The sequence below is a fragment of the Pristis pectinata genome, chromosome 3 (genome assembly GCF_009764475.1).
Source record: "Pristis pectinata isolate sPriPec2 chromosome 3, sPriPec2.1.pri, whole genome shotgun sequence".
Lineage (NCBI taxonomy): Eukaryota > Metazoa > Chordata > Chondrichthyes > Rhinopristiformes > Pristidae > Pristis > Pristis pectinata.
This window is the reverse complement of record NC_067407.1, coordinates 32,583,375-32,596,047: the sequence shown is the minus strand read 5'-3', so window position 1 is coordinate 32,596,047 and position 12,673 is coordinate 32,583,375. Positions and strand designations below refer to the sequence as shown.

Below are 12,673 nucleotides of genomic sequence, written 5' to 3'. Positions count from 1 at the left end.
GAAGCTAGTGAGTTCAGGGGAGGAAACAGTGACATGCTGGAGCATATCAACATTATATAGGGGGTGGTATGAGAGGTCTTGAAATGGATAAAAGTATATAAATCCCTGGGGCCTGACCATGTGTGTCTGAGGATGTTATGGGAAACAAGAGAGGAGATTGATGGGGCCTTGGCAAAGATTTTTGTATCTTCGTTAGCCACAGGTGAGCTACCAGAAGTCTGGAGGATAGCTGATGTTATGTCTCTATTTAAGAAGTGCTGCAGGGATAAGCCAGGGAACTGTAGGCCTGTGAGCCTTACATCAGTATTGGGAAAGTTATTGGAAGGACTCTGAGGAACAGGGTGTAATTGCTTTTGGTAAGGCAAATGGACCAAAAGGATTGATGAGGGCAAGGTGGTAGAAGTTGTCTACATGGACTTTAGCAAGGCCTTTAACAACATTTTGCATCGTAGGCTGGTCTGGAAGGTTAAAACACATGGGAACCAGGGTGAATTAGCAAGGTGGATACAAAATTGGCTTGCTGGTAGGAGTTAGAGGGTGGTAGTGGAGAGTTGTTTTTCAGATTGGAGATGCCTGTGACCTGTGATGCGCTGCAGTGATTGGTGCTGGGCCCTCTGTTGTTTGTCATATATATATTAATGATTTGGATGACAATGTAAATGGTATGATTAATACAGTTGCACATGACACCAAAACAGTGATATAAATCAACTGGGAAAGTGGGCAAGGAAATGGCAGATGGAACTTGGACAAGTGTGAAGTGATGCACTTTGGGAAATTAAACCAGGGCAGGACATACACAGTGAGTGGCAGGGCCCTGGGGATTGTAGAACAGAGAAACTTTGGGGTACAAGAATATAGTTCTCTGAAACTGACAGCACAGGTAGACAGGATGGTGAGGAAGGCATATGTTGTGCTTGCCTTTATTGGCCAAGGCACAAAGTATAAGAGTTGGGACATGATATTACAGTTGCACAAAATACTGGTTAGGCCACTCTTGGAGTATTGTGTGCAATTCTGGTCACCACACTACGGGAGGGTCATGATTAAACTGGAGAGAGGGCAGAAAAAAATCACAAGGGTGATGTCTGGATTGGAGGGCTTGAGTTATCAGAAGGGATTCGATAGGCCAGGTCCATTTTCCTTGGAGCAAAGGAGGCTGAGAGGTGACGTGATAGAGGTATATAAAATTATGAGAGTCATAGATAGTGTAAGTAGTCAGTGTCTGTTTCCCAAGTTAGGAGTGTCCAAAACTAGAAGGCATAGGTTTAAGATGTGAGGGAAGAGGTTTAAAGGACAACTGAGAGATAAATCTTTCACATAAAGAGTAGTTGGTATCTGGAAACAGCTGCCAGAGGAGTTGGTGGAGGCAGGAATAGTAACAACATTTAAAAAAGCATCTGGACAGGTACTTGAATGAGCAGGGCATAGAGGGATATGGAATCAAAACAGGCATGTGGGATTAGAACAGATAGGCATGATGGTCAACATAGATGCAGTGGGCCAAAGGGTCTGTTTCTATGCTGTGACTCTATGAGTAAGAATTGTTCAAAGCAAAAGGACAAATTATGTAACTAATGAAAGAAGAAGGATTGGATTATTGATTGAACCTGCTGTGGAATCCTTCATTTCAATGTCTGTTTTAAAAATAATGTCATTAATTTGAAAGTATTTATTAATCTGAGAATTCTGCAAAATAACTTGAATTAGGCTAGTATTTTTGACTGGTCTGGACTGGACTGTTTTGTCTTCATCCCAAGTGGCTGCATTTGATTGGGTTACAAAACAAGTATATTCATTTAACAAAGCAATTTAAAAAGCAATCTTTAAACAGGAAGTAACAGGTAAATTTACCTTTAAAAAAGTGTACTGAGTATATGGACAAAGAGTCCAATTTTGAATTTCTACCCATTCAACAAATATTTCAGGAATTTGCGTAACTGATACTACATGTATTATTGTGAGAACTGCAATATCATTATAATTAAGCATAGGTTAATTAATACTGTTTTTATATCACATTGGTCATAGTACCTAAACAGCATGCAGTCTTTATAACAAATGCTCTTCTCCTCCAGGGCATAATGTGCAGACAGAATAAAATCAACCAAACAATTCTGAAACTGAAGGCCTAGACAGGCAGCCATAAAAACTTTAATTCATTGGGCTAAGCCACCTCCAATACAACTGTCACTTGATGATATGTAAAATTTAACAGGCAAGCAGTGTGTTTCATTTAGTGTCAGAGAAAATCTCACACTCAGACAGCTTTTGTATAAAGCAGAAAATGTTAAACAGTATTTGTACTCACCAGGGTTTGTTATGGTCAGAAGGTCAAGGCGACGTTGTTGCTAAAAAATAAAGACTTTGTTAGAAAACATTTACCACACAGTGTGATTTTGCTCATAATCCAATCATTAAAACATAGAACATTACAGCACAGTACAGGACCTTCAGCCACAATGTTGTGCCAACATTTTATCCTGCTCTAAGATCTATCTAACCCTTCCCTCCAGCATAGCCCTCCATTTTTCTATCATTCATGCGGCTATCTAAGAGTCTCTTAAATGTCCCTAATGTATCTGCCCCCACAACCTCTGCTGGCAGTGCGTTCCACGCACCCACCACTCTCTGTGTAAAAAACTTACCCCTGACATCCCCCTTTTACCTTATTCCAATCACCTTAAAATTATTCCTGTTAGCCATTTTCACCCTGGGAAAAAGTCTCTGACTGTCCACTCAATCTATGCCTCTATCATCTTGTACCCCTCTAACAAGTCCCCCCTCATCCTCCTTCTCTCCAAAGACAGAAGCCCTAGCTCACTCAGCCTATCCTCATAAGACATGCTCGCCAATACAGACAGCATCCTGGTAAATCTCCTCTGCACCCTCTCGAAGGCTTCCACATCCTTCATATAATGAGGTGACCAGAACTGAACACAATACTCCAAGTGTGGTCTAACCAGAGTTCTATAGAACTGCGACATTAACTCACAGGTCTTGAACTCAGTACCTCTTCTAATGAAGGACAACACACCATACGCCTTCTTAACAATCCTATCGACCTGCGCGATAACCTTGAGGGATCTATGGACGTGGACCCCAAGATCCCTCTGTTCCTCTACACTGCTAAGAGTCCTGCCATTAATCTTGTATTCTGCTTTCAAATTCAATCTTCCAAAGTGCATCACTTCACACTTTTACGAGTTGAATTTCATCTGCCACTTCTCAGCCCAGGTCTGTATTCCATCAGTGTCCTGTTATAATCTACAGCAACTTTCTACACTATCCACAACACAACCAACTTTCATGTCATCAGCTGTCTTACTAACCCACCCTTCCACATCTTCATCCAAGTCATTTATAAAATTCACAAAGACCAGGGGTCCTAGAACAGATCACCACTGGTCACCGACCTCCAGGTAGAATACGCTCCATCTACCAGTGCCCTCTGTCTTCTATGGGCAAGCCAATTCTGAATGCACACAGCCAAATTTCCATGGATCCCATGCCTCCTAACTTTATGAATAAGCCTTCCATGAGGAACCTTATCAAACGCCTTATTAAAATCCATGTACACCACATCCACTGCTCTACCTTCATCAATGTGCTTTGTCACATCCTCAAAGAATTTAATCAGGCTCATGAGGCATGACCTGCCCCTCACAAAGCCATGCTGACTGTCCCTAATCAGACTATGTTTCTCCAAATGCCCATAAATCCTGTCTCTAAGAATTGTCTCCTGTAATTTCCCCACCACTGAAGTAAGACCCACTGGTTTGTAATTCCCAGGGTTATCCCTAATCCCTTTCTTAAACAAATGAACAACACTTGCTATCCTCCAATCATCTGGCACTACTGTGGCCAGTGAGGACACAAAGATCGTCACCAAAGGCACAGCAATCTCTTCCCTCGTTTTCCGTAATAACCTTGGATATATCCAGCCCTGGTGACTTATCTATCCTAATATTTTTCAAAACTTCCAGCACATCCTCCTTCCTCGTATCGACATGCCCTAGCATATCAGCCTGTTCTACACCATCCTCACAAATGTCGAGGTCTCTCTCACTGGTGAATACTGAAACAAAGTATTATTTTATAATATATTGCCAATGTTTACAAAAGTAAACATCAGGATCAGTGCAAAGGTACACAGTCACTGTGGTTTTAGAATAAAAGATGTTACAAAACTATCCCTAGTACAATAGGATGGACTCTTGACCTCACAATCTACTTCATTACGACCTTGCACTTTATTATCTACCTGCACTGCACTTTCTCTGTAGCTGTTACACTTTATTCTACATTCTGTTATTGTTTTACCTTGTACTACCTTGATACACTGTGTAATGAATTGATCTGTACAAGTTTTTCACGATACCTTGGTACATGTGACAATAATAAAGCAAAACAAAAAAAGCAAATGATTTGGAATGACCCATTTAAAAGGATCTTGATAATCTCTCTTCCACACTGGTGCTTTAATAAATAATAACACTGTATCCTTTATAATTAAATGGCATAATTATCAAAAAATACTAATACCTCTACTGACAAATACTAGCCTCACTTTGGGCTCCTTTTTAGTAATGCAAAAGTTAAAGCTTGCACACTTGGATCCACAAGATAGAGTTAACTATCATGATTTATTTACAACACTTAATATTCCGGACAATTGTACCTGATTCCTAAAACTGTTGAGATAGCAAAACAAACAGCTTAAAATGATAGGACAAAAATATTTGGTCATTTGCAATGAAATTCAATATTTCTTTCACTAAGCACAAACTAGTAGCAAAAATGGAGAAATGGATCTAGTTGAAAGGTATAATTTTGTAAGAACTTCTAAATGAATGCAAATAAGAATCAGTCAAACATGGCATACCTTCATTAACAGACCTTTACTGATTGCCAAGCCAACAGACAAAAAATGCCACTTACTGAGTAGGTAGCTCTGAACTTCTGCTCAAAAATAGTTTGAAGCACAGCATAGATAATTTCTACGGATTGGTTTTTGTATCATAAGTTTATGAACAAAATGAGTATTTCTCACAGTTCATGTAGCTGAGGTTTAAAATGATGCCTGCTCTATTTTCAAAGTACAATATATTTCAAAGATACTTCATCCCAGTGAAACAAAACTTGCTGCCCCTGAATCAGACATTTTTTATTAAGAGTCACAGAAACAGGCTCAACTGGTCCACACTGACAAACATTTCCATCTAAGCTAGTCCCATTTGCCTGCATTTTGCCCATATCCCTCTAAACCTTTCCTATCCATGCACCTGTCCAATAACTTTTAAATGTTGTTAATGTACCTGCTTCAACTGCTTCCTCTGGCAGCTCAGGTGAAAAAGTTGCCTCTCAGGCTCCTATTAAGTCTCTCCCATCTCACCTTAAACCTATGCCCTCTAGTTCTTAATTCTCCCACCCTGAGAAAAAGACTGTGTGCATTCACCCTATGTCCCACATGATTTTATACACCTCTCTAAGATCACCCCTCATTCGGTCGAGAGGGTTGAGAGCTTCAAGTTCCCAGGACTGAACATCACCAATAGCCTGTCCTGGTCCAACCACGTAGATGCCACAGTCAAGAAAGCTCACCTGCACCTCCTCAGGAGGCTAAAGAAATTTGGCATGTCCCCGTCAACCCTCACCAATTTATATTGATGCACCACAGAAAGCATCCTATCCGGATGCATCACAGCTTGGTATGGCAACTGCTCAGCACTTGACCACAAGAAACTGCAGAGAGTTGTGGACACAGCTCAGCACATCATGGAAACCTGCCTCCCCTCCATGGACTCTGTCTACACTTCTCACTGCCTCAGCAGCCAACATAATCAAAGATCCCACCCACCCTGGACACTCTATCTCTTCTCCCTCTTTCCATTGGGCAGAAGATACAAAAGCCTGAAAGCATGTACCACCAGGCTGAGGACAGCTTCTGTCCACCTGTTATAAGACTATTGAATAGTCCTCTAGTATGATAAGATGGAATATTGACCTCACAATCTACCTCATTGTGACCTTGCACCTTATTGTCTACCTGCACTGCACTTTCTCTGTAACTGTAATACTTTATTCTGCATTCTGTTATTGTTTTACCTTGTACTACCTCAATGTACTGTTGTAATTAATTGATCTGTATGAATGGTATGCAAGACAAGTTTTTCACTATACATCAGTACATGTGACAATAATAAATCAATTTACCATTCTCCTAAGCTCCAATGAGAAAAGTCCCAACCTGCTCAACCTCTCTCCATAACTCAGTCCCAACAATGTTCTCATAAATTTCCTCTGCACTCTTTCCAGCTTAATGGCATCTTTCCTGTAACAGGGTGACCAAAACTGAACACAATATTCCAAATGCAGCCTCATCAACATCTTCTACAACTGCAACATAACATCCCAACTTCTATACTCAGTGCCCTAACTGATGAAGGCCAGTGTGCTAAAAGCCTTCTTCACCACCCTATCTACCTGTGACATCACTTTCAGGGAACCACGTATTTGTACTCCTAAGTACTCCTAATCAAACATTTATTTTGATATCAGGGCACTATGTTAAAAATCTTAATAGTAAAGCTTTTGTCAGACTAATATATAATTTCTTGCTGCAGTCATGTGTGAAAATAGTTGACTTGAAAATACTGAAAGGAAGCACAACTATTATCTACCTGGATATACAGATTGTTAGTACCTTGGTTGGCTGTGCTTCAAAGGGACTGTTTTTGTTCAAAGTAAAATATCGTTGAATGTAAAAATAAACTGTTTCTTTCCATTTATCCTGGATGTTATACATCTCAAAAGTATCTTATTTTCCATTGGTATTTTTTGTGGATGTGACACAAGAGAATATGCCCCTAAAATCCATGGATTGCAATCATGGTAGTTGGCATATTTCCTAATGCCCAGCAGCAATGACCTCACTAAACTGTGGAGTGTAATCATCTTATGTGTATGGGACTGGCAGACACTCTCATCATTGTGAGTACATAGTAAGTACATGCAAGCTTCATGTTATCAGCAACACCATGATTCAGGGGCACCAATCTGGCTGCTTCACCCACCCTCAACAAGAGGTGCTTATACTGAACAACATTTATGTTTCATACTGCTTATGGGTATTAGCTCATTCACCCAACAATCCCAAAATAAAATATTCAGGCCCACACTTAACAGCATAAACTGGAGTCAGAGACATTAATTAGTCACATTAAACCCAGTTAACAGACAACTGTAGATGACAATTGTAGATTGTCATCAGTGATTGTGATCTCTAAAGATGATATTTTTGGTCAGGTGCAAGAGTTAGAATGCAACTTAGTAATAGTTTAAGCAGATCAGCATTGATTTATCCAACCTATCCACTCAACCACCTATCAATTTCTATATTCTGGTTGTAAAACTGACAGCCTCATATAAAAACAGGTTCAGGCAGCATTTGAGAAAGGAAAAGCAGGTCAATGACCTTTCAACATAACTGGCAAAGAGAGGTAAATAGTTAATATTAATTTATAGAGAAGTTGGGGGAAAGGTGGACTGAACAAAGAGAATATCTCTGATGGGGCGAGGCCATGTTGCCATGAGATTAAGTTATAGAGGTCATGCAGTTCAATGAGTTAATGGAGACACAAGAGACTGCAAATGTTGTAACCTGGAGCAGCAAACAACCTGCTGGAGGAGCTCAGCAGGTTGAGCAGCATCCGTGGGGGAAAGGAATTGTCGATGTTTTGGGTCAACATCCTGCATCAGGATGGAAGCCCCCACAGATGCAGCTCGACCTGCTTGAGTTCCTCCAGCAGAGAGTTTGTTGCAATGTGTTAATGGGGCCAGTTAGAGAGAAAGAAAATGAACAAAAACCATGGGATGAAGGCAGTTAAAGAGTGAGAGTACAAACAAAGGAACATGAAAAAAGGTGCAAAATGCAAGGATGTAGAACATGCCCCATGGGTCAGGCTGTGTTAATAGAGAGAAAAACTGAGCCAATATCACAAAGGATGGTTTGCACAGAAATGGCCAGTTCTCATTCAGACAGAAAAAGCATGGTTACCTGCAGTTAAAGAATTTGATATTGAGTATAGAAGGCTGTAAGGTCCCCAGACGGAAGAAGATGAGGTGTTGTTCCTCAAGTTTATCTTGGGCCCCATCATGGAGTGCAGTAGACCACAGACAGATGAGAATGGTAGTGAGATGGAGAATTAAAGTAGCATGCAACAGAAAACTCTGAGCCTCCCCTATACTCTGAGCACTGATGTACCTTTCAGTGATGCTCAGCAAGAGGAATAAGAGAGTTTTCAATATGCACTGCAATAATATATACATTTTAATTTACCACTAGCAACATGCTTTAAATGTTGCTGTACAACAAAACTCCAATAATCTGCCATCTGATTATTCAGGAATCCCAACAGTACAGCATCTGGCTCACTATCTGAAATCCCAATGATTCATCACCTGTTCCAGCGAAAGAAAGGAATGAGGTAAACAGACAGATGCAGCTGCCCAAACTGATGCTTTTTCAGAAGGCGCTATTAAGTACAATTCCCAAGTGATGTTTACCATGTTTCCCATCTACTTGCTGGGGCCCCTGTTCCCACAATCTCTTTAAATTCACCTGGTTCTATTAGCCACGCTCCCTTGAAACTTACCTTGTTGTGTTTCCCATGCTCCCTTTCAACTTACTGGGGCCTGCACTCCCCTTAAACATAGGATTCACTTTAAGGTTTATCCTTCAACTGTATAACATTTACAAACGAGAATAATAAGCTACACACATGCAGGGATTCCAATCCAAACCAACAATAGTTTCATGCTAAATCCATTGATAATATGTCAGAATCAAATACAATTTGTATTGGTGCTCTTTAAATATATACTATTGTTGTCAATTTATTCATGGGTATCAAATAGATGGCATTGTTCTTAAATTGAGGTCCAGTTTGCATTGAATCTTAAAAGCTACAAAAAAAGGGTCTGTTTCAATTGTTGCCACACAAAATGTTGTCTTGGCTAGCAATGTCATTGTGCATATGTATTTTCGCCACCAGATTTGATTAAATGTTTCAGTAGTGGGTTGCAGTCAGATGACTGAAAGTCACTTCTCACACATACCATAGCCTCTACCCTTCAGTGAAAAATTACAAAGAAGATGTTATTTCATATGCAATAATATCACTGAATGGAATTGAACTGGTCTTATGGTAATTTTCTGAGGTTTTGTGATTTGTGCAAATCATGTCGATCAGAATTTATTACTTACATTCCACATCTATTGCACAATATTTAGCAAGATCAAGTACACTAGCCTGTTCTGAAAATACTTCTGAGATGTTTTCTTTCTTCAGGTGTACCATAAAATTTCAGATAGATATCTTCTATGTGTGGATTTCAGAACATCAATGAAATTATATCTGTGTTGACCAGCAAAAGATGTAAATAAAAAAAATCTACTAATTCATTCATGTGCAATTCAGCTGTCAAGAAGAAAATCGATTAATTTTCTGTATTTGGCTTAGAAGAGAAATAAGCAAATCTTTATGATCCTCACACCTTGCTGCATTTCCAATATCAGACAACATGTAATTTGTATATTGTAGCGGCTAGCTACACACTATAAAATGAAGACACAGAGTCGATTGTTTGAAGTCAGAAGTCGAATGAACGACAGGGGCGTGGTGCGCCTTTAATACCCGAAAGCTTCCCGCGCTACGGTTCCTGCGCTACAGTTCCCGCGCTGATGTCACGCGTGGGTCACCTGACCTTCCCATGCGCGGGCTTTCCTAGCCCAACGAGGGAGAAGAAGGAGGGCCCCACGCCATCTTGGATCAGGGCCTCCGACTACGTTCGCGATGTCGGGAGCCGGTTCGATGCTGGTATGGTGAGTCGCCACAATATTGTAAATATTTTCAATTATATTGAAAAAAAATCAATATTTCTAAATAGTTTTGGAATTACAAAAGCACATTTAAACCATTTCACTCAAGGGATAGGTTGGATTGTAGAACAGATTGAATGTGGATAAATGAGGCATTCAATGTCATATTGTTGGTAGAAATATAGACAGATATTGAAATGAGAGGAAATTGATCAGTACCAATTGAAGTCATTCATATAATCTTACAGCTAAATTAAGCCCAAATTTCACTTGCCATTTAATTCATTATTCTCAATCCATCTGAACTCATTCCTTATTGCTATGCACCTCTCATTAAGGCTACAGAAATATTTGTCCATGCACCCCTCATTAACGCTACAGATATTTTCTTTTATAATTTAAATGTCATGTCTGTTATTATCAAATAGTAAAATTATTTGTTGTTAGATATTGCACAATCCAGCATTATCTTTGTTCCAAAATAAAACTCCTTCTTTAGTGCTTGGTTGAAAGCATTTACCCACGTCACCTTCCTTTCTGGATGATCCTTTCCAAGATGTCTCATTTGAGCAGGAAGACGAAATGTGATTTTTGCTGCAGTTCAGTTTGGAGAGAGCCAATTCCTCCTTCATCATGAATCAGTGGGCCACTCTGTACACACCTTGTCCAGATACTGAGGACCTAACTTGCTGTCAACCACATCCAAGGGTCTAAAGGCAAGCAGCTGTGTCTTAGTATGGAAGAACCACCTCAAAACATCTCTGACAGTTTTTGGTAACCAGAAAAACTGTGTGAGGTTTTGCAGTATAGCAAAGCTATAACAGATTGTTGGTTTCTAAATGTCTCTGACAATTAAAGCTATTAGAACTTTTTTTAAAATTTTTAAACACTAAAAACTTATAAATCCTCAACTCTAAACTAAAGCAAAACAATACTTTTTTTAAAAATTTTAAGTCAATAGCATTTTCAATCCTGCATAAGGTCCAACTATCATAGCATCCAAGTGGTGAATCCCTAACTTAATACCAGGGAATTACATAAGGACTGGATGGAGCAACCTGACAGATTTTGCTTCCAAATTTCTCAGCAAATTCCAAACTTCCACTTGTGATTGCTCTTGTGCACAAATTTGGCACCCAGTTGAATGGCCAGCAAGATTGGCCCTTTGAATCTCATACCCAATGATCCACAGATCAAGCAAAATACGAGATATACTTTACTTAGTCCATTGCCAAACAAAATTTCTCCAGGCTCCCTGATGTATAAGTAACTAGGTAATATTTAAGTTCTCAGTATGCCAGTTATCATTAAAAAAATGTTGATAAATAACACAAAGCACCTTTAGTAATCCAAGAATCTTTGACAAAAGTGTTAGACTCATGGCAGACAATGCTACATGATAGGGAACTGGATTTTCACCTTGTGTATTTTAGCATTTACATAATATTCATTTACAGTATATAGATGCTGCTAGCAATGCCATCATTGCTGGTGATCCACCTTCTTGAATTGCTGAGATTATTACTCCTTCAAGAAAGATACTCTCATGACACTTGTTTTTAGAATCAGAATCAGGTTTACTGTCACTAACTTATATGTCGTGAAATTTGTTGTTTTGCAGCAGTTGTGCAGCGCAAAGACATAAAATTACTATAAATTATAAAATAAATAAATGGTACAAAAAAAGCAATAACGAAGTAGTGTTCATGGACCATACAGAAATCTGATGGCAGAGGGGAAGAAGCTGTTCCTAAATTATTGAGTGTGGGTCTTCAGGCTCCTGTACCTCCTCCCCGACGGTATTAATGAGAAGAGGGCATGCCCTGGATGGTGTGGGTCCTTAGTGATGAATGCTGCCTTCTTGAGGCACCGCCTCTTGAAGATGTCCTTGATAGTGGAGAGGGTTATGCCCATGATGGAATTGGCTGAGTCTATAACCCTCTGCAGCCTCTTGCAATCCTGTGCATTGGAGCCTCCATACTAGGCTGTGATACAACCAGTCAGAAAGCCCTCCACCATACATCTATAGAAATTTGCAAGAGTCTTTGGTAACATACCAAATCTCCTAATGAAGTAGAGCTGCTGGCATGTCTTCTTTGTGATTGCATCAATGCATTGGGCACAGGATAGATCGTCCGAGATATTGACGCCCAGGAACTTGAAGCTGCTCACCCTTTCCACTGCTGACCTCTCAATGAGGACTGGTGCATGTTCTCCCAACTTCCCCTTCCTGAAGTTTACAATCAAGGGGGAAGTCATGTTCCTGTTCCTGTTCAACAGTCTACCTTTAGTTAAAATAATATGATCCCACTTAAAATGTGTTTGAAGTTTAAGATTTGGGTTAACTTGGGCTGGTTTTGAGGTCTGAAAATTGAACTGTTTATATAGCATGTCATTCCCTTTAAAGAGCAATCTTTATCACATAACAATAACATATTAATGTTTTCCACATGATAAAAATTATTCTTAAGACCACATTTTAAAATAGCTATCCTTGTATGTATATATGGCTGGAGTAACATTTCTAAGTTTAAGATTTATAAACCATTACATGGAATTTTTGTATTGGCAGCTTATCTCAAAGATATCTCCATCAAACCTATTTCAAGAGCAGGATGTGATGATAAGGTCATTTGTTTGATTTGGGTCACTGCTTTCATAGGCAAAGTTTTGATTTGCCATAATGCATTAAGAGACCATACCACCTATGAACCATTCACATCCTTTTTAGAACTGCCCATGTCATTTGAAGATTCTGAAAGGGTTTACCTTGAAATAGCTCCTTGTTGA

General features: G+C 39.5%; 1 protein-coding gene across 1 annotated transcript in view; it reads right to left on the bottom strand.

The window, feature by feature from the left end:
- agbl4 (AGBL carboxypeptidase 4) overlaps positions 1–12,673 on the bottom strand; it is a gene marked incomplete at both ends in the record, with an annotated part of 370,772 nt that overhangs the window by 192,633 nt on the left and 165,466 nt on the right. The window contains one exon of the mRNA XM_052010683.1: positions 2,312–2,351. Coding sequence (XP_051866643.1) covers positions 2,312–2,351 — 40 coding nt within the window. The remainder of the gene's footprint in view (positions 1–2,311; positions 2,352–12,673) is intronic.